The sequence below is a fragment of the Lupinus angustifolius genome, chromosome LG05 (genome assembly GCF_001865875.1).
Source record: "Lupinus angustifolius cultivar Tanjil chromosome LG05, LupAngTanjil_v1.0, whole genome shotgun sequence".
Taxonomy (NCBI): domain Eukaryota; kingdom Viridiplantae; phylum Streptophyta; class Magnoliopsida; order Fabales; family Fabaceae; genus Lupinus; species Lupinus angustifolius.
This window is the reverse complement of record NC_032013.1, coordinates 23,015,644-23,039,366: the sequence shown is the minus strand read 5'-3', so window position 1 is coordinate 23,039,366 and position 23,723 is coordinate 23,015,644. Positions and strand designations below refer to the sequence as shown.

General features: G+C 33.7%; 2 protein-coding genes across 2 annotated transcripts; both read left to right on the top strand.

The window, feature by feature from the left end:
• On the top strand, window positions 331–4,607 carry LOC109348192 (triacylglycerol lipase SDP1-like). The gene is made up of 3 exons (XM_019588469.1): window positions 331–2,289; window positions 2,929–3,072; window positions 3,460–4,607. Exons 1-3 carry the CDS (start codon window positions 871–873, stop codon window positions 4,393–4,395), a joined length of 2,499 nt encoding a protein of 832 aa, XP_019444014.1. The 5' UTR covers window positions 331–870; the 3' UTR covers window positions 4,396–4,607.
• LOC109348191 (probable calcium-binding protein CML35) lies at window positions 22,545–23,451 on the top strand. The gene is made up of 2 exons (XM_019588468.1): window positions 22,545–22,655; window positions 22,686–23,451. Exon 2 carries the CDS (start codon window positions 22,696–22,698, stop codon window positions 23,356–23,358), a length of 663 nt encoding a protein of 220 aa, XP_019444013.1. The 5' UTR covers window positions 22,545–22,655; window positions 22,686–22,695; the 3' UTR covers window positions 23,359–23,451.

The window sequence follows — 23,723 nt, the reverse complement described above, 5'->3', positions numbered from 1 at the left end:
CGTGATTATCTCTCTCAATAAGTGTCGCTTACAAAAATCGAACATTTGACTTGGAGATTCAGTACAGCCTTACACCACTAGACCAACGTCTGATTGGTTATATAAAAATGAGAATGCTAATAAATATTATTAACTTTATTGTGTGAATAAACTAAAATAGCAAATTAGTATAGAAAAATAACAAATTTAATATTTTGAACTTCAATCTAGTAACGAAATAATTGTTTATTTTTTGTCGGATAAACTTTAATTAATGTTAATCATTATATTCAACTAATGATGAAATAGACGCATTTATCTACAATGAATCCAAGTCATCATTGTTGTGATTAGAATCCGCGTCACCATCTCGGTTACATTATCTTCTCTTCCCAGATCCCAATAACCCATTACCATTTTCATTCTCACTCACACCAAAAAAAATTTCCTTTCATCTTTTCCAAAAAAGTTTGATTTTTTCTAACGATTTGATTTCTGGGGTTGGTTAAAAATCTTTCCTTTTGTTACTTTTTTTAGAGTTCATGTGCATTTGATTTGGAGTTGAGTTCATAGTTCTCCATATGAACCCTTGTACTGTTTCTGATCCATAATAATCTTTTTTAAGTTTAGTTGTTTTAATTTAGTTTTAGTTGGGAAATTATATTATAAGCTTTTGAATTACACACACTAGTGTATTCATTTTATGAGATTTCATTGTAAATCATTTTCTTTGCTCTCATTTGCTTAGCATATATTGTGTATACACTTTGATTACAACAATTGAAAATTGTATATAGTTCTTGCTATTACCAATTATCTTATAGGTTAATTTAATCTCTTATTTTGAGAGGGTATTAGGTTTAGGTTTGAATTTTTTATTATCTAAGTAGAATGGATCATATTAGCAATGAGGCTAGTGTGGACCGTTTTCCAATTGGCCCTTCTGGTATTATTGGTAGGGTAGTTGCTTTTAGGGTTCTTTTCTGCAAATCTATGTCACATTTTAGGCACCAAATGTTTCATTTGTTGTTAAATCTCATCTTTAGGTTTAAGGGTATTTTGGGGTCCATTATATCATCATTGCACCCAAAAAACCCTCAGGGGATATTGGTAATGATGACAATAGTTGCATTCATGTTAAAGCGATACTCGAGTGTGAAGGTTAGGGCCGAAATGGCTTATAGGAGGAAATTTTGGAGGAACATGATGAGAACTGCATTGACCTATGAGGAGTGGGCTCATGCAGCTAAGATGCTTGATAAAGAGTCGCCGAGATTGAATGAATCGGACTTTTATGATGTGGAATTGGTGAGGAACAAGCTTCAAGAGCTTCGCCACCGTCGGCAAGAGGGGTCTCTTAGAGATATAATATTTTGGATGCGTGCCGATCTTGTTAGAAATCTAGGTAATATGTGTAACCCTGAACTTCACAAAGGTAGGCTCCAGGTGCCTAAATTAATCAAGGAGTATATCGATGAGGTATCCACCCAGTTGAGAATGGTCTGTGACTCTGTTTCGGAGGAGCTATCATTGGAAGAAAAGCTTGCTTTTATGCATGAAACTAGACACGCTTTCGGGAGGACAGCGTTACTGTTAAGTGGGGGTGCTTCTCTTGGAGCTTCTCATGTCGGTGTAGTTAAAACACTGGTAGAACATAAACTCTTGCCTAGGATAATTGCTGGTTCAAGTGTGGGGTCGATTATGTGTGCTGTTGTTGCCACTAGATCTTGGCCCGAGCTTCAAAGTTTTTTCGAGGATTCTTGGCATTCGTTACAATTTTTCGATCAAATGGGTGGGATTTTTACAGTTGTGAAGAGGGTCACGACACTTGGTGCTGTTCATGAGATCGGACATTTGCAAATGATGCTGAGGCATTTAACAAGCAACCTGACATTTCAAGAAGCTTATGACATGACAGGTAGGGTTCTTGGTATCACAGTTTGCTCCCCAAGGAAGCATGAACCCCCTAGATGTCTTAACTACCTGACTTCGCCACATGTTGTTATATGGAGTGCAGTCACCGCCTCTTGTGCCTTTCCCGGACTTTTTGAGGCTCAGGAATTGATGGCAAAGGATAGAAGTGGAGAGATTGTTCCTTACCATCCCCCTTTTAATTTGGGTCCCGAGGAGGGCTCCACACCGGTTCGCCGTTGGAGGGATGGCAGCTTGGAGATTGATTTACCTATGATGCAATTGAAAGAGCTGTTCAATGTCAATCATTTTATAGTGAGTCAGGCCAACCCTCATATTGCACCATTATTGAGATTGAAAGAATTTGTACGAACCTATGGAGGCAATTTTGCTGCCAAGGTATGCATTCATGGACTTTGGCCTTTGTTCAATTCATGCACAATGCATTCATATGCAGGTTTCTGTTTATTGTCATTGCATATAATTTTTTCTTAAATGAATTTTTGCTTACACAATTTATCTTACCTCATATAGTGCTCCTTTTCATTCCCGAATTGTAAGTCGATGTGTAAAATTGTTCCTCACCGTTTGACTAACTAATTTAGTTCATAGTCTTACGTACCTTCATATATACATGTTCTTATATGTTGTATCTATGCTTTTAGCTTTTTAGTGCTTCACTGATGAATGCAATTGAGTGTGTTTTCTCTATCTGCCCGTGTCTCTGAACTATCATGCACCCTGTTATCATACCAGAATATTACCCCTTACTATATGGTAGTTTCAGTTAGGAGCAATCTCAAGAGTTGTTTTACGATATATCATTGTAATTAGTATTCTATCGTTGTAATCAATGCTGGCACCAATATGTAGAAACCATTTGTGAACTGCTTAGTCACACAATTCAGCCTTAATTTGCTTATTATCAAGTGTATCCTTTGACTGTGGCTATTGATCATTTTTCAAATAAACTATTGAAACTGCAGCATGCTCTTTTCGTACAAATAATTGCATCTAACGTGGTGTTTGATTTTGTAGCTTGCTCATCTTGTGGAGATGGAGGTGAAACATAGGTGTAATCAAATACTGGAACTTGGGTTTCCATTAGGTGGACTTGCCAAGCTGTTTGCTCAAGACTGGGAAGGTGATGTAACCGTTGTTATGCCTGCAACCCTTGCTCAGGTATGTCCGGAGAACGTTTTAATATAGCTCAGTATTTATTTTGAGGGGGAAGAATAACTTCAATTAGATATTAACTCAATGAAAAAGTTCTAGTGGTAAACATTAAGCTTTTGATTACAAAACTTGTTGAAATTTCAATGTGTGAACATAATAGAACATTGTGATGAATGTTCCATATTCTTTCATTTCTTCAAAAGGGTGAGGAATTTATTTATATACCGTTTTTTTGAAACAACCTCTCTGCTTGTGGGATAAGGTTGCGTATATCCATCCTTCCCGGACCCCACTAAGTGGGAGCCTGGTGCACTGTGCTGCCTTTTACCTTTTACGAGGGATGATACGAGGATTAGTGATTAACTCATTTGTATTGTCCATGTCATCCTCCAGTACTCAAAAATTATACAGAACCCTTCTTATGGGGAGCTTCAAAAGGCAGCAAACCAAGGGAGAAGATGCACCTGGGAGAAGCTTTCAGCCATAAAAGCAAATTGCGGCATTGAGCTTGCACTTGATGAGTGTGTTGCAATTCTCAATCATATGAGAAGACTCAGAAGAAGTGCTGAGAGAGCTGCTTCTGCTTCTCACGGTTTGTCCACTGCTGTCAGATTCAATGCTTCAAGAAGAATTCCTTCGTGGAATTGCATAGCGCGAGAGAATTCGACAGGATCCCTTGAAGACCTTAACGATGTCAATTCCTCGTTGCACCAAGTTGTTACTGGTTCCATTGCAGCCAACGGTAAAAGTTGGAAAAGCCACCGCAGCATACACGATGGAAGTGACAGTGAATCCGAAAGTGTTGATTTGAATACTTGGACCAGATCTGGTGGACCATTGATGAGAACTGCTTCAGCTAACATGTTCATCGACTTTCTCCAAAATCTAGACGGCGATACTGAACTAAATAGAAGTATAGTGGCTTATGATTTTCAGTATCACAGTCCCAGGCTCACAGCACAAGATAGGAACTCAGAAACAGAATCGGATCAAATGGGCAACAACGTTGTGAATGGATCTAGCATACTGATAACTGAAGGTGATCTTTTGCAACCCGAAAGGATCCATAATGGGATTGTCTTTAATGTTGTGAAAAGAGAAGATTTAACAACTTCACATAGGAGTCATGATTTGGAAAATTACAACAATGAAGTTGCTGAATGTGTTCAAATTGAATGTCCTGAAAAGATGGATGCTGCTAGTTCTACTTCTGAATGTGGAGATGATGAATCAATACCAACTAAGCCCTTAACTGAAACATCACAGTACGATTCCATGGAACATTCTGGTGCAGATTTGGATAAGGATCATAGCTATGTTGATAGTTAATTACATTACATAGATTGATTATTTTTCTGTTACTTCTTTAGTATTTTCTGATCCTATTCAACATTGTAGATAATAGGGAAAAGCTAATTTATATTTCTTACTTGTATTACACGCAAAACTAGATTGATCCTTTAAGCTGTTTTTGACTTTCAAGTAAGTCTTGTAACTTCTTTTTTTCCAAATAAGTCATGAACATTGGCAAAGTTAATAAATGTAGTCCTTTTCATTTTTTCATTTCATTTTTCGTCTTCCCTTTAGTACTGGAAAACATTAGAACTAAAGACTTGGTTTTCATTGCATTCTCCGGCTATATCCGAGTTGAGTCGTATCACTTCTCACTTATTATGGTTGTCTTTGAGATTACCTAACACCATTTGGTTATTAAATTACAATAATCACTCAACTTTTACACTAAACTTCAATATCAAGATTGAACATTTGAGTTTCTACTATTTAAGATTCTCTTTGGTTATTGATGGGGTTAGAAGTATTGACATCAAAGTTAAGATCCTTGGAGTTCCACATTAGTGATCTTTGGGTTTCTCTATTTTGAAGGATCTTCATATCGTGAACATAGATATTGTCTAACTTTTTTGTTGCCTTTCTTAAGCATGAATTTGAATGACTTCACGTGCAAATTATTATCACTAGTGATTTATTCAGATTTCACTCCATGCACAATTATTAAAGTTTCATCTTAAAGTCAATAACTACCTTCTAAGTTTAGCTGATTCAGTAAAAAAAATCATTTCACTATTTGGAAAATAGAAAATATTATTTTCAAAATTTGAAACAACTAACAATAATAATCAAACATTTATCTCGTTAGTTAAGGTTGATTACATAGATCGAACAATGTCATAATGCTCTATCATAAGCATTGACAAAACATTGAGTTGTTATTTCTTTATCATCTCATTTCCCCATAGTTTTCTTGGTTTTTTCAAGATAACTAACTTCAACAAAAAAATAACTAATTTCACTTAGAATAACTAACTTCAAGATTTTTAATGGTTGTTCTAATGACATGCCTATCTTTATGAAGAAAGAATCATGATTATGAGCTTAAGTCACGGTGATTATAATCCACAAATGTACGTTATTGACCCAATTGAGAGAAAAAAAATGATCAGATCGCATCTCATGTCAAAAATCGAATTTATTCCATGGTCCACACTATACGACATTATTTAAATATTTTGGTGGTGTTTTTTTATTTGATACTCTACTTTTTATATTTAACCACCGTTGTTTTTTCTCTTATTTTCCATTTATTCATTAATGAGAAACAAATATGTGAACATGCAAATGAGATGTAGGAATGTGAACTTTCAAAATGGGATTTATCAATATAAACTTGTAATGACATTTTTAAAAAAACCAAGTTAATATTTTGTTTACAGAAGTTTCAAGTCCACGGTAAAAGAAATGTAGTATACATACTAGTAGTGATATTTAGCTACATAAGCTTGGCATTTTAGTCAATTAAGGAGTGTTTAATTAGAAGTCATGATATGATAAGAACATAATAAGACATAAAACATAATGATAGTGTTTGGTGGCAATAATGATGATTTGAGGTGAGGGTATGAGGGGAAATTGCACTATCTTATCATATGCCCATTCATAAGTAGTAACCAATTTTTTTCAGTTTTGCTATAAAAAAAAGTAAGTTTATGCTAAAAAATTTATATGAATCACATTTTTCCACTTTCCACCAAGTTTTTTACTCCAATAAAACATCATTTTGCAATAAAAATTTACACCATTTTAAAATGTATGTTTATCATTATAACATTCTTAACAAGTATTACTCTAAATATAATATAAACATTTAACCTGGTATAGTATATGTGAATCGAATGAGTCTTACACTAATAAGTCAACTTCTTCATTACTTAAAATCTTTTTATTTACAATAAAGTGCCATCATATTAAGTAAAAAGGAGAAGTATTTAGGGACAAAAAAATTAAAATATCTATTTAGTGTGAAAGATATTTCCAAAATATTTGAAATCACCAATAGGTATATACATATCGTAGATGATTTATTAAAGATGTTTGGCATAATGGTCATGTCTGGGCTTTAAATTCCTGGTTGTGGGGTTGATCCCACGTGTGGACATTTTTAGTTCACGTTTTTATTTAATGCGTAGAAATAAAAATGAAGGAATGCATTTGTTGGGACTCAAACCGAGGAATAGCCACTTGCCAGAGTGTGCCTACCGCTAGGCTTTCAGCACATCTTCAAATTAAATATGAAACATTTTAGTATATAGTTATTCGTACATTACTGCAGAATCCCAAAAAGTGTCTTTCCACCAAGTGATATGAAATTCTCTATAAATAGAGAGACACTTGAATGCATAATCGATCATCCGATTTTTCATACCTAAGAAATAATCTTTCATTTCTCTAATGCATGAGAGAAGTGTAGGAAACATAAGTTTGTAAACTATTATTGAAAGATACGCTTGTTGTGTTTGTGCAAAACATATCAAGCTTTTCCAAAGTATACGGAAGGAGATTTGCTGTTCATCCCATTTGCATACAATATACATAAATTGGTGGGGGCGAATCGAACCTAAAGGTTAGTATAGTAACACACGCTTTGGATATTTTACGTGCATATCCATCAACCATTTCTTTGTTCAAGTGATGCAACATCTTCCCATCAATCAAGTTTTTCTCACAATCTTTAGGTTCATTTTTTATTAATGGTTGTATCACTCAAAGAAATGACTTCTGATTTTGTGAAATTGGAAAAATATGATGGAGACAATTTTATCCGCTGGCAAAAGAAGATGAAATTCATTCTTACTACTTTAAAAGTGGTATATGTTCTTAACACCACCAGACCATTAGAGAAGGAAGATGAAACAATTGTAGAAACAAGAGAGAGACAAAAATGGGACAATGATGACTATATATGCATGGGCCACATCCTCAACGGTATGTCAGACTCCTTGTTCGATATTTATCAAAGTTGTCATTCTGCAAAAGATCTATGGGAGAAATTAGAATCAAGATACATGCAAGATGACACAACAAGTAAGAAGTTTCTTATTTCTCATTTCAATAGTTATAAAATGGTAGACAATAGATCTGTTATGGAACAAATGTATGAAATTGAACGTATTCTTAATAACTATAAACAACATAACATGCATATGGATGAAATCTTTATTGTATCCTCCATAATAGACAAACTCCCTTATTCTTGGAATGATTTCAAAAGAGCCATGAAGCATAAGAAAGAAGACATATCTCTTGAGCAATTGGGTAATCACCTTCGTTTAGAAGAAGAGTATCAAAAACAAGATAATACTAAAATTCAAAATGTTCATGAAAAGGTCCATGTGATGGAGGAAGGAAGCTCAAGTAAAATTTCCAGGAAAAGAAAACGAGATTTTAATAAGTCTCATGATAATCTCAATGATAATGACAACAAAAGAAAGAAAAGGAAGAGTAATTTTTGTGAGAATAAATTCAAGTGTAATGTTGTTAATAAAATGATGATATGATATCTGCTTATATTGTTGAGTCTTCTGATTTATGGCATATGCGACTAGGACATGTTAATTTTAGAAAATTGGATGATATGATGAAATCAAAATTAATCCCTACTCTAGACAAAAATTTAAATTCATGCACAACTTACATGTTAACTAAAATCACAAGACAACCTTTTAAAAGAATAGAAAGAAGTTCTAAGGTGCGAGATTTAATTCATTCTGATGTATGTGATTTACATGGTTGGCCCACCATTGGTGGCAAAAAATATTTTGTTACATTCATTGATGATTGTACTAGATTATGTTATATTTATCTAATGCACTCTAAGGATGAAGTTTTAGATAAATTTAAAAAATTTAAAGCACAAGTAGAACTTCAACATGAAACTTTCATTAAATGTTTTAGAAGTGATAGGGGTGGAGAGTTTTATTATCCTAATTATTTTGAGTCTACTAGTATTGTGTATCAAACATCTGCACCATAATCCACACAATAGAATGGAATAGCAGAAAGGAAAAATATAGTATTAGAAGAAATGGTAAATGCCATGTTATCCTATTCTAGTTTGTCAAAAGGTTATTGGGGTGAAACCATGTTAACTGCATGTTATATATTAAATAGAGTTCATAATAAAAGGAACAAGGTAATCCCATATGAACTCTAGATGAAAAGAAATCCCAATCTAAACTATTTAAAAGTTTGGGGTTGTAGAGCAATTGTAAAAGTTTTTGAACCAAAAAGAAAGAAATTGGGTGAAAGAGGAATTGAATGTATATTTCTGAGCTACGCTGAAAATAGCAAAGCATATAGATTCATGGTTATTGAATCGAATGACTCATATCCTATTAACACAATGATTGAGTCAAGAGATGCAATTTTTCAAGAAAATAGATTTACCTCAATTCAAAATCCCAAAAACATTATTCATTATAATATGAAAAGTCTAGAAAAAAATGTATCCAATAAAGATAATTTGGAAAGTTCAACAACTAGAAGAAGTAAAAGGATCTGAAAAGAGAAAAATTATGGATCAGACTTCTTTATGTTCCTCGTTGAAGGAACAAACAATTCCATCAATAGTTATGAACCAATTTGCTATAATTTAGAAAGTGATCCATAAACATATGATGAGGCAATAAAGTCTCAAGATTATGCCTTTTGGAAAGAAGCTATCCAATATGAAATAGACTCAATTATGAGAAATAAAACTTGGAACTAGTTGATCTTCCACTAGGATCCGAACCAATAGGTTGTAAATGGATCTTTAAGAAGAAAATGAAAGTTCATTGTACCATTGATAAATTTAAGGCTAGACTTGTTGCAAGAGGATTTACACAAAAAGAAGGTATTGCCTACTTTGATACCTACGCACCTGTTGCATGAATTGCATCCATTAGAGTGCTTTTAGCATTAGCTTCCATCTATAAGTTAGTAATTCATCAAATGAATGTTAAAATTGTTTTTCTCAATGGAGAATTAGATGAAGAGGTGTACATGAAACAACCTGAAGGGTTTGTTGTCAAAGAACAACAACACAAAGTGTGTAAATTGAATAAGTCTTTATTTGGGTTAAAACAAGCACCCAAACAATGACACAAAAAATTTGACAAAGTTGTGCTTGCCACTTGATACAAATTAAATGAATCTGACATGTGTGTTTATAGTAAATTTCAAAATGAAAAAGGTGTTATAATTTCTTTATATGTGGGTGATATGTTAATATTTGGTACTGATTTAAATGAGGTAGAAAAGACTAAAACTTTCTTATCCAAAAACTTTGATATGAAAGATTTATGTGAAGCGGATGTGATTTTAGGTATTAAAATCATAAGAGATAGTGAGAATATTGGTTTGTCCCAATCTCACTATATTGAGAAAGTGCTAAAGAAATTTGATCGTTTTGATTGCAAAAGTGTTTCTACCCTATTTGATCAAAATGTTAGCTTATAACCACATAAAGGTTGTCCAGTGGCACAACTAGAATATTCAAAGATAATTGGATGTCTGATGTATGCCATGACTTGTACTAGACCTGATATAGTGTTTGTTGTTGGTAGATTAGGTAGGTATACAAATAATCCGAGTAAAGAACACTGACATGCTGTTAATAGAGTATTGAAATACTTGAAAGGAACAATTAACTATAATTTAACCTATAATGGATATCCATCAATTTTGGAAGGATACACAGATGCTAGTTAAGTAACTTATGTTGAAGATCATGCTTCCACAAGTGGATGGATCTTCAACCTTGGTGGAGGTGTAGTTTCTTGGAGTTCAAAGAAACAAACTTGCATAGCCTACTCCACCATGGCTGCAGAATTTATTGCTCTGGCTGTAGGTAGTAAAGAAGCTGAATGGATAAGAAACTTATTGTATGACATACCTATTTGGCCAAAGCCAATGACACCAATATCTATACATTGTGATAGTCAGTCTATGCTATCAAAAGCCTACAGCCAAGTGTATAATGGAAAATTGAGACATATTGGTTTGAGACATAGCTATATAAAAGAATTAATTGCAAATGGAGTTATCTTCATAGTGTTCGTAAGAACTGAAAAGAATCTTGTAGATCCTTTGACGAAAGGTCTGACAAAAGATATGGTGTTGAAAACATCATTTGGGATGAGACTCAAGCCCATGTCTAATTGATCACCAATAGTGTTAACTCAACTTACACTTGAGTAGCATCAAGTCTTGAGTTCAATGATGGAAAATACTATTAGAGTGATTGCAAGTACTTGACTATAGACAAATCCCAAGTGATAAAAGTACTTGGACCATAAGTAAAAGGTTGGAAGTTTGAGTTTTACTCTTAATGGACATATAGCAAGAATTTGCTAGAATGTATATTATGGGTGCATTTATGATATAGTCTACCTATATGAGAATGAAGTTGAGCCGCTTCATAGAGTTAAAGGCTTGACTCTCAAATTCTCATGAAAAGGGTACATGACACAAGACCTTATAAAATGTGTCATATTTATAATTTTTTCAATAGTACCGAGATTTCATTTGTGAGTTGTGCACGCTTATTCTAATGAATAGTTGGTTCAAAGCTTGTCTACCAATTTCTATTCAGAATAAGTAGAACCCATAACTTACTAAGTAATGGTTCAAATCGTAAGATACTATTATCTGAAACCATGATATTTCCAGATTTATGAGTTTCTTATATTTTGAAAATGGTGGGAGATTGTGAAAGATATTTCCAAAATATCGGAATTCAACAATAAGTATATACATATCATGGATGATTTATCAAGTGATAAAAGTACTTGGACCATTATGTCAAACAACATCTTCTTTCATAAATCATCCACGATATGTATATACCTTGTTGGTGTAGTGGAAGCGATCGTTGCACAGCGTTGACCACAAACAATCAAATAATGTCATAGAATAAATAGAAGAGAAGAAACAAGAGAATTTGTTAACGGGGTTCGGCCAATTGTGCATACGTCCCCGGGAGCGCTGAGCGGCTACCAAGATATTATTAGATAATAAGGATTACAAACCCTAGCACACCCATGAGCCTACCTGCCCATGAGGTATTCCTATTTGGTGCTTATATCTGGTGCACATTATAACAAGGGACTTGAGTCCAATGTATAACATTGATATTCTCCTATATTATAATTCTAGGCATTGTGGGACTTCATATAATAACATATTTCAAACATCCCCAACAATCTCCACCTTGATTGAAATAGACGAATATCTCGCTCCTTAGGAAATCTACACAAGAATCTCCACCTTAGCGAATATATGACTCCACCTTGTTCAATGCCTAATTCTCTTTAATTGCTCCCATACAACATAGACCTTCTGAGTATCATTGACGATGTTATCAAGAACCTAGCTCTCCAAACTTATAGTGCAGCTTCCTGTACCGCCATCAAATGGAACACGCCGCCTAGCCACCTATTGCTAGGAAGTCTTTCGATATATTGGAACCTCTACACAAAAGTTCACCAACAATCGTCCTCTTCAATATTCAGTCAAACTAAACCTTGGAGCTTCCTTGGAAAGCTTCAACCGCTACCACTATTGTCTACTCCGACAATCCTAGTCCAAAAGAACTATCATACTCCACCATAAGAAGTATACCCATAACACACACCTTGCGTCAATGCTAACTAATGTTTGTGTCACATCCTTGCATCCAAGCTAATGCCCATGTCACACCCGTGCATCTCTACCAATGCTTGTGTTACAACTTGCATCAAAGCCAATGCCTATGTTACACCCTACATCAAAAGTCCTTATCTCCACCTTGATCTTAACCCACTACATGAGCATTTGGGGTTCCGGATCAACATATATCGTCCACACCACAGTTCCGCCATGTTTCCTTCTCCTTCAACTCATCTAATCTATCTTTGCCATTACCTTTGATGCACCTTGTCTAGCCATCACACATTCATTCTCTTTAGCCATTATCCGACGTCTGGGTTAAGAGTCATCTACCAATTGGCTTTGATACCACTTGTTAGGAGATCTTCATCCATGAGTTACCAACATTCCTCCATGGGCTAAGTGAAAGAAGTATAGAAGTGGGTTTGACACCACATCTTGACCCAAAACCTTAAGACATTAGTTCCATGGGTCTTTCCTACTTATAAACTCTTTCACTCCTCCACGCATGTCCAATGTGGGACTTCACACTTGAATAAACCCAATAATCTCCCCCTCGAGTGTGGGTACCACACACTTTCCGGTCCGCTCCCCCTTAGTCCACCATGTCCCAGCCGAACCATCGGCTCTGATACAAATTGTTGGTGCAACGGAAGCGATTATTACGCAACGTTGGCCACAAGCAATCAAATAATGTGCATAGAATAAATAGAAGAGAAGAAACAAGAGAATTTGTTAACGGGGTTCGGCTAATTGTGCATACGTCCCCGGGAGCGCTGAACGGCTACCAAGATATTATTAGAGAATAATGATTACAAATCCTAGCACACCTATGGGCCTACCTGCCCATGGGGTGTTCATATTTGGTGCTTATATCTGGTGCACATTATAACAAGGAACTTGAGTCCAATATATAACATTGATATTATACTCTATTCTAATTCTAGGCAATGTGAGACTTCATATAGTAACATATTTCAAACATCCCCAACATACCTATTAGTGAATTTAGATATTTTGGAAATATCTTTCACAATCCCCCACCATTTTCAAAATATAAGAAATCTCACAAATATGGAAATATCATGGTTTCAGATAATGGTATCTTACGATTTGAACCATTACTTAATAAGTTATGGGTTCCACTTATTCCGAATAGAAATTGGTAGACAAACTTTGAACCAACTATTCATTAGAATAAGCGTGCATAACTCATACATGAAATCTCGGTACTATTGAAATAATTATAAATATGACATATTTGATAAAGTTTTGTGTCATGTACCTTTTTCCGCAGCTCACTTTTAATCTAACCTTATATTTTATAATAAATTCACAAGAAGCTTCCTTCATCAGGCATCTATTATATATAAGAGAAATAAATTGAAAACTTTATTGCTATTATATAGAAAAGAATTATGTCAAGCGACCAATCATATATATTTTAAACTAAACTTACAACAAAAGGAAACAAACACCAACATATGATCTTAAAGTTAATAATATGATATGATATAAACCACTTTATAAGTTATTTGTCCCTGGTTTTCGTGGACCTGCCCCATTTAAGGGTAGTGGAATGGACAAACCCTTGTGGAGTTTATCATATCTGCCTCGCACAAAAGGAGAATGGGGACACACACCTCTTTGGTTTGTGCATGCATTCAATGGTGTATATAGTACTTTCTAGGCCAGGACTACTAAAATACCTCAGTTTTTGTCGACACAAATCTAATTATAAATGCAAGTTGATGAGAAGAAACCATTAGTTCATAGAATTATATGCCTGTGATTGAAAATGTATAAGCAATTATGAAAAATAGAAAAATGAATGCACCAGGCGTGCATGAGTTTTATAGATTATCGTTGCATTATTTATCATTCATGTTTTTTATGATTGATTATTCAAAAAATAATACAAATAAATGATAGATAATATATTTTCTGTGTATAAATATTTATACTGACAATGTATATATATATGTTACGGTCATTAACAAAAGAGAATGGGTGCCAATAAGTCAAATATAAAGTGATTACAGGATGAAATGATGAATTATGTGTGCGTCAAAAGGTAATTATATATTACTTTCTCCTTTAAAATTAATCTACAAATTATCTTGCATCATAAATAATGTGATATATAACACAAAATAGTATATAATTAATTTTGTATCATTTTATTCATCTAGCTCACCATTAAATAAAACATAAAGAGAAAATGATATATACATAAATAGTCTACGAACTTTATATAATGTTGATGAATATATCATATTAAATATTGTCATGTTTATGATGCAGCCAAAATGTTCATATTGACCGAGGATGCTGCACCAGAATGATGCATCAGGAATGTTGGTCCTGACTAAGGTTGATGCATCAGGAATATTGGCCTTGACCGAGGATGCCGCATCAGGCTTAGCGCATCAGCTGAGCCAGAGATTGGCGCACCAAGATGCATTAGTCATGGCGCACCAAGATGCATCAGACATGGCACATGACGCATCAGATATGGCGCATGGCGCATTAGCAAAAATCAGATTGGTGCACCAAGGACTTTTCCTCTCCTTGGGCAGCCATATGTTTTCTTCTAGAAAAATGGATTGTAGTAGAACACTTTATTTTGACATGCTTATTAAAAAATCTGTTATTTTAGTTAAGTTAGTTTTAGATTCCTTTTAGCATTTTATTCAGTTGCGTATGTTACAAGCAACATGCCAACACCTGTATAAATACATCTTTTCCCTCATAAATAAAACAACGAAATATTTTCATACTTCTCCCATCTTATATGCATTACTTTTCCAATAAATGTATCATTTACTGTTCATTTTCAATTATCATTAACGTAACTTTTCAAAGAAATTAAAGAAATTCAAGGGTAAATGATGTATTGTGTATAAATCTTTACACTAGCTGTTAGTGCATAGATATTAGACTCAAAACATAAACGTTTTCGTGTAGATTTAGGGTTAGTTTAGGAGTTAGATTTTGGAGGGGAATGAAGAGAAATGAATGACTTGTGAGTCATGGAACAAATTTGCGATATGACTCTCAAGCATTCCATTTCTCTTTTTTCCCTCCAAAATTCAAATCCAACTAAATGGAAAGTAAACCCTTTTTAGTTAGACCAAGACACATTAATTTATCAATAGAAAGCTAACAATACAGCCAGCATAGATATTCGATTTTCATTTCTTTAGTATTGTGCCATGCTCGGTGGAAATGGTGGAATGAGAGTCTAAAATCACAAACGTGTCCACCACAATCAGTAGTGGTCCACGAATAATGTTCAAAAACATGAATTAAGCATCGATGCAAATTTGATGGAATTTTAATAAAATTAATTATATTTCAAATATATATTTCTTCTCTTTTTGATAATTATTTCAAAACGAATTAATTAAAAGAAAGGTTGCGTGAGGAATGGGGCATTTTTTTCTTTTTCCGCACTCTCCGCTGCCTACACTATCGCAATGCATGTCCCAAGAAGTCGAACAATATGTTCGTTTAGTTGTACAAGGTCGTACTAGATTATTGGAATGACTAAAATTTTAAAGATTCAATTTTTTAGAGCATTGAGAGGGACAATCGGGCTGAAAGATTCTTTACTCAAAAATGTGAAAAATATCTTTTATAGTACCGCAAAATGCATGGATCAATAGTAAGGACGACTGCAGTGCAGTATTAATTTGACCACAAAAATTTCCCAAAGCATATTTTGTAGCATTTATTAATTTATGGGTTTCCGTAAACAAGTTCAGCATTTATTAAATATAAAAATTAAGAACTCAACGTTAAAAAATTAAATTTATTATTTTTATATATGTTTGAAGTTTTGAACATCAACTTTGTTGATAAAGTTTTATTTTTAATTTTTTTAATGATGCCTTTAGGATTAATACTTATTAACATCACCCTTTATTCATTATTGTGTCCCAGATTCCACCATCAACAATTCTTGTTATGTTATTTTATCTTTTGATCATTGAATTTTTTTATTTTTGTTATCTAGTCACAATTATTATTTTTAAAACCAATCTTATTTGAATCAAGTACAATTGCAACTATTTTTAAGGGTAGCTCTTTCAGCTATGATTTTTTCCATATACAAATTCAAACCAAATTATTGTTTAAGTCGAAATATATATATATATATATATATATATATATATATATATATTGAATTATTTAATTCCTTATATAATACATTACAGAAAATTAATACATGAACTTACAGTATTAAAACCATCCGTTAAATTTCTTTGCAACTTCAAGTATTTATTTTTCACTACAATGTACTTTTTTTTATATAGAAAATACAATTTTTCACCATGCTCTTAACCGATGATACAACATTATTCAATTTTTATCGTTAATAATGAGAACATATTTGTTGTCCTATCACTTTGTATCATTTTATGTGCCAAGAAATATAATTTATCAAAAAATATTAAATAATTATAATTTTAACTCAAATAATTTTTTTAATCAGTCAGAGTTGATAATATATTGAGTGGTACAAAAAGTTGGAATATATGATCTCCTTGACAATATTCTTTAAAAATCAGACGTTCGGTGCACAGAGTTCGACGCAAAAAGTATATGATTGGTATTTATATATCTAACCAACATATTCTCTCTCCTTTTGATTATTTTAACTTTTTTGCGTATTTCATAATTTATCATTTAGAATATGCTTGCCAATGATTAAAAATGATGCATAAGCCAAACAAACCTTCTTCTCCCTCATTACTATACTATATCCATCATGTGCATGTCAGATCTTCTAAATTTGTATGGAATTATTATATTATATTATGTTTATCACAGTAAAATCTCAAATCCTTTGGTGCCAATAATCTCAATTAGTGTCTGACTAAAGTTATAAAAACTAGATCCTCTCAAGGTCCACTATTAGATAAATAATATGATATATGTCCTTAAAATTTTTAATGATACATATTTTAAATTATTTTTAAATAAATTATTTTAAATCATTAAACTTATATTATTTCATATTTCAGTTAATGAGACAATAAATTCAGATGGTCCAACTTAATCAAGCATTTATTTTTTTGGTATATTGGAAATCAAACCAAAACAAAGACGAAAAGGAAGAAAAAACAAAGTGACATGAAAAAGATCTTGAGCAAGATAGTAATGACAAGCAGAATGAGCCATGTCCTAGGTTATGAACATCTCCAATGAATATGATCCAAGTCTTGATACGTAGTCAGCCACTTGGTTAGCCTTATGAACAACAAGTTAATCTCAACAAGTCAGTTGCAAGAAAGCCAAGGACAAACATCAGAGACAACTGTCAAAAATTGGTGAAGTCGAATATGGATATCTTCCAAAATAATTTGGACAGCTTCGAGACAATCAAATTCCAAAACAACTTGCTTAAATCCCAAATTCCAAGCCAATCTCAAACCTTAACTGATAGCCATAAGCTCTGCTAGAATAGGAGATCCAACACCAAATTAAAGTTAGCTAAAAAACCAACTGACCATTGGCCTACATGGTTTCAAAGAGCACCACTTCCACCTATAACACTTGTGTTTTTGATGCAGCTACCATCCACTTTAACTTTAACTTGTCCTACTTTTGAAAGACAACAATGAATTCATGTTGTGAAACCATCGTTACCCAACTGACGTCACTCCCTAAAGTCTTGATGCACATTATGAGCAATAAAATTAAGATCCAAGTTGGACAAACGGAGATCGAAACTATTTCTACCCTTTTAAACCCACCAAACAGGAACCAAAAACAGAAGCTCATTACATTATGTTATTACCATAGCTTGCAACAATTCTAAATGACATGAAATAATACTTATTGGCTGAGTCACGACCAGGTCGCTCTCTTTAAGACTTTTCGTGGCACTACCAAAAATGTGCAAGCAGACTATCAACCACGCCGTCCCCAAGATTAAACAGTTCAAATCTCTGTTATTGAATTGTTACTACACTGTAAGAACCGATCTTTAATACACCCACCACAATATGGCTATCAGTGCCAATTCTTTTCTCACAATCTGACCACCGATGTTAGTTCTCGAAATGTCCACAATATGGTCACCTATGCCAATTCTTTTCCCTCAATATTGACTACCAATATCAGTTCTCGAAATGCCCATAATATGACTACATGTGCCAATTCTTTTCCCTCAATACTGACTACCAGGATCAGTTCTCAAAATTCTCACAATTTGACTGTCTGTGCCAAGTCTTAGTGCCATAGAAAGAAAAGGGGAGAAGTTTGTCGGAAATGCATCGGCGGAAATATGAGGGAGAAAGAAAAAGTTGAATGAAAACACATTCAACTTGGGGCAATAAAATATGAAGATAAGAGACTTCTATTTATAACATGTGATTTTTTCCATGTTCCTAGTCTCTCTAATGTGGGACTTGAGAGTTGTTTTCTTTCAAAACTCTTCTATGTGGGACTTGGAAGTTTTTTAGATTTCACACTCACAACTAAGTTTCAACAATCCCCCACTTGAAATTAAAAAACGATTTTCGAGAATTGTTTGTGGTCTCAATAAGATTGTGCATAAACAAAGGTGTCATGCGACTTGAACCTTCACATAGTGAATAAAATTCATATTTTACTAGAGTGACTCATAGTTTTGAACTCTATCTCTGGCATCAAACCACACACAACCTTTTCAAATGTATATTCTGTAAAGCATGTGCATTAAATGTCATGCACATCTATCCCAGTATAGTGAATGCTTTAGAAATTTATGCCCCAAAATTTCATAGGAAGCGACCATCACTTCCACATTCTCATATGTGAGTCTATCAAGAGTAGTCATGTAGCCTAGGTACTCCACTCCAATTGGAGTATAGATCTCATTAAGAGTTTAACTCATCCTTACATATGCTACAGGAAGCATGTTCATTTTCATAACACTTCACAACTTGTTATTACTTATTCAACCTATTTCTTGGGATCTCCAATCAGTTAGGTCGGGTTACCATCATGAGTGATCCTCGTTCTAAGGACAATAGTCTCTACTCTTAGTAGTATTATGGACTTTCTCTCTAGCTAATCTTTTCGTCAAAGGATCTGCTAAGTTATCTCAGTGTGTACATGATCCACTCTAACAACTTCTGTAGAGAATAACTCTCTAATGGTGTTGTGCTTACGACGAATTTGTCGTTTCTTACTGTTATAAAAGCGGTTCTCAATTTTTGCAATAGTCGCGATACTATCACAATGGATCAACATAGTTGTATATGTTTTCCCATAGAGAAATCGCTGCAAGCAAGCTTCTCAGCCTACTTGCTTCTTCATTAACTGTTGCTAATGCTATCATCTCAACTTCCATAGTGGATTGAGCTAACATATTCTATTTCTTGTTAGACTCTAGATAGTCCATCTCATCATTTATGGCTTCTCGCCACAAATCAACATCCAAAGAAGTCAAAACTTCTTAAAGAGTTGATGAATTATCCTCTAATATATAGACCATATAATCAGGTTTATACTCTTTAACAATTATTGCTCTCTTACTTCTTCTAGGTTCTATTTCAAACCTTTCATTTTCTATCATTATCTCTAATCACAAGTATGTGACTAGTTGATGTGCCCACACTATTCCTCAATTTAGGAAGGAATTTCTCTTCATTGAAGTCAACATCGTTAGACTCAATGATCACTTTTGCGTTAAGGTCGTAAAACTTGTACGTTTTGATGTTTACATCATACCCAACGAATACACATACATAGGCTCTGTGAGTTTAACTCTCTAGGGTCATATCATCATAAATGATTTTATGAGCAATTCTATATATCTCATAGGACTGAGACTCTACTGATTTATTATCAGTCATTTGATACTTGAGGTACCGGTAACATCATATATATTTTTATCTTAACCTCCTCAATATCATATTTCTTTATTTCTCAAGTGCATACCAAGTTAATTTGACAGACATATATAGTTTGTAGTAATTATATTGATCACCTGACAACTCATTCAGAATGAAATTCATAAAAGTAATCATTTTCATTCCAGAGAGCTATATTAATAGCTAGTTTATCCTTTTTTAGCTTTCTCTAGCAACATTAGGACATTGATTTTCAAAACGTGTACAACTTTTCTCACAGTGAGGAAAAAATTCATCTTATGTTGCTAACGTTTGAAATTTGTCCCATCAAACCGAAATGGTTTGTTAAAGGTCATAATTGTTCGTTCCAGTAATATTATCTACGAATGCGATTGCAGTAGAAACGTCTTAAAATTGTTGTTATCGTAGCTTGCAACAATTCTAAATGGCACGAAATAATACTTACTGACTGAGTCACGATCAGGTCGCTCTCTTTAAGACGTTTCGTGGCATTGCAAAAAATGTGCAAGCAGACTATCAACCACGTCGTCTCTAGGATAAAACAGCTCAAATCTCTGTTATCGAATTCTTACTGCATTGTAAGAACCGATCTCGAATACACCCACCATAATATGGTTATCAGTGACAATTCTTTTCTCACAATGTGATTACCATTGTCAGTTCTCGAAATGCCCATAATATGATCACCTGTGCCAATTCTTTTTCCTCAATATTGACTACAGTGTCAGTTCTCGAAATGCCCACAATATGGCTACATGTGCCAATTCTTTTCTCTCAATACTGACTATCGGGGTCAGTTCTCGAAATTCTCACAATTTGGCTGCCTGTGCCAAGGAAAAAGGGGGAAAAGTTTGTCGGAAATGCACCGGGGGAAATATGAGGGAGAAAGAAAAAGTTGAATGAAAACACATTCAACTTGGGACAAGAAAATATGAAGATAAGAGGCTTCTATTTATAACATGTGATTTTTTCCATATCCTTAGTCTCTCTAATGTAGGACTTGAGAGTTATTTTCTTTCAAAACTCTTCTATGTGAGACTTGGAAGTTTTTTAGATTTTACACCCACAACCAAGTTACAATAGTTTGCAATTCTATAAAACCCAAGAATGAAAAGGCTGGATTAGCCAAGTGTTTATTGGAAATCACTAAAAGCTCAAAGTTTTAAGTTTTAGATTAAAGGAAAATAGATAATTGTAATCGAAAATGAAAACAATTTATATGATTTAACATAATTGATAACAACTACCGATCACATATATCAAGTAATGATAAATTGTTCTAATTTAAGTAGATAAATAATATATATGAAAAACAAGAAAAATAGTGTATGTGGGTGGGTTAAACTATATTAGTTACATACATTGGCATGTGTTTATAACTTGAGAGGCAATTACATAGAAACATAAGTAAATCATAAGTAATTGGTACTTCAAACATTAAACAGTTCTGCATTGTATTAGCCGTGGCCTTAAAAATTGATATTCAGAAATTAGATTGAGGTAACTATACATTAAAAAATTATTTCCAAATAAAAACTATTTCCCATACAAATTTGCTATTTTTTTTGGACTTCTTGCTCCTGAGAACTGAGACTAACATTTTCAAAAAAGAAGAGAAGTATAACTTTTACTAAAAACAACTTTCCCAAATTCCTTTTTTTTTAACCCAACGTACAAGGAACTCAGAGAATGTACAAAAGGTTAAGTGGTCAAAAGTCTCCCCACCTAATTCAACAATCAGATACCCACCACACACTCCAATCACTAATTTCAAAAGTAAACACATCTCACATTTCCACCCCATTAAAAAATACATTAATGTGGAATACCCATTTCCCATTTAATAAACACCCAAAAATGTATGCATTAATGATATAAGAGTTTTTCATATTATTATTATATCTCCAATCATTTATTTTTAATAATTAATTAGTTTTACATATAATAAAATAATACAAATGAATGATGAATAATATATTCACTATGTATATTTTGGGTCCATAAATATTACACTTTTTAATTAATTCATTTATTGATCAATTGATTTTTTTAATGATGAAATGAAATAATTGATTATAATATGACTTTATGTCCATGGTTAGAAAGTGTAATAATTTTTTACACTACAATATTACATTTATCCTTTATGCGTTATTCATACAGAAATAATACCCAATGCAATAAGAATAAATTACATAAGTATGGAGTAATCAATTTATTAAGATGTGTTAGTATAATTTGTTCTTTTGTATATTTAAATACCTTAGAATTTGTGTTAGTATAATTTTTGAGGCATTTTACAACGAATAAAAAAAATAATAAAGAAACAATTGCTTCTATATTTAGACTTGGTTCTCATGTATACTATATTTTAAAGAAAATCATGTGTGAGATTAAACAAAGTTGTATCTTATTCTTTATGCTTATTGTCATTTGCAAATATATTTGTTTGTAAAATAATGACGATATTCATATTTAATCATTATTATTGACTCTTCAAGAAATAAAAAATAATGTAAATGAATAATAAATAATATTTTAAATATATATAAATTTTTACACTAAATATTATATTCTAAATTAATTTAAATGATTATAAATACTGAACCTCTTTTTCAATCCCTCCATGATCTCCTAGGAAACTTCGTGGAAGCTCCCTTGCAGCTGGACATGTAAACCTCCATTTAACCCTTCAACCTTCCTCCCTCTTTCCCCTCAAACCCTTCCTTCCCTCTCATTTCCTTCACTCACTTTCTCTCTCCTTATTCCCTCACAAATGAAGCTCATCAACAGCCTCAACCCCAAGAAATTGAAACTCAGTCCAAAACGGTTATTCCGTTCAAAGAAAAACCGTTCCACTGTTTCAAGATCCGATCCACCTTCATTCGGGTCCGGATCCTTATCCTCTTCCTCTGAAGGCTCCATACATAAGACGGAAACCGGAGCAACCGGTTCCCAAACTCCGACAAGTGTTCTCCCCGACGTTTCTGACGAGTGGACAGCCATCTCCGGCGACCTCCACTTCGACCTCTCCAACGCCTTCCGTTTCATAGACCGCGACAACGACGGCGTCGTTTCGCGGAACGAGCTCGAGGCGCTGTTGACTCGGCTCACGGCGGCGCCAGAAGTGGCGATGATGCTGAGCGAGGTGGAGTTCGACGGGGAAGGGTGTATAACGGTTGAGGCGTTGATGAACCGAGTTGGATTCGGTTCCGGGTCGGTTGAGAGTCCGGATGAGTTGATGGAGGCTTTCGCCGTCTTCGACACCGATCACGACGGGAGGATCTCGGCGGAGGAGTTGTTAAGGGTTTTTCAGGCGATCGGAGATGAGCGGTGCACGTTAGAGGAGTGTCGGCGCATGATAGAGAGTGTTGATAGAAACGGGGATGGGTTTGTGTGCTTCGCGGACTTTTCGCGTATGATGGAGTTGCAGCGATGATTATGATTGTGATTATTATATATAAAAGATGCATGTGTGATGATCAGGATCATATGATATATAAATATATGAAGCAACTTTCTTTGATTTTTATTAATTGTTTTTGCTTTTTTTAAATTTATTGTCTGGTATTTTTTGTTTTTTGATTTTCACTTTTGGGTGTATAATAATTCTATGGGGAGAAAGTGAGATCCACCAAGAAAAAATCGATTCAAGTTGAATCTTCCTTATATAAGATGTGGAATAGATGTTGACAATTTCGCTTCAGAATCTTATTCAGTGGAGGTGTTGGCAATAAACTTGTCTAGAAAATGATGTTCTAAATTTCACATTGGTATCACACTGGAATATTACTCCAACTAGTG

Coding starts and splice junctions, on each gene's coding strand:
- LOC109348192 (XM_019588469.1), top strand. CDS start 871: ATGGATCATATTAGCAATGAGGCTAGTGTGGACCGTTTTCCAATTGGC. Junction 2,290..2,928: donor GAGGCAATTTTGCTGCCAAG/GTATGCATTCAT, acceptor TTGATTTTGTAG/CTTGCTCATCTTGTGGAGAT. Junction 3,073..3,459: donor TGCCTGCAACCCTTGCTCAG/GTATGTCCGGAG, acceptor GTCATCCTCCAG/TACTCAAAAATTATACAGAA.
- LOC109348191 (XM_019588468.1), top strand. CDS start 22,696: ATGAAGCTCATCAACAGCCTCAACCCCAAGAAATTGAAACTCAGTCCA.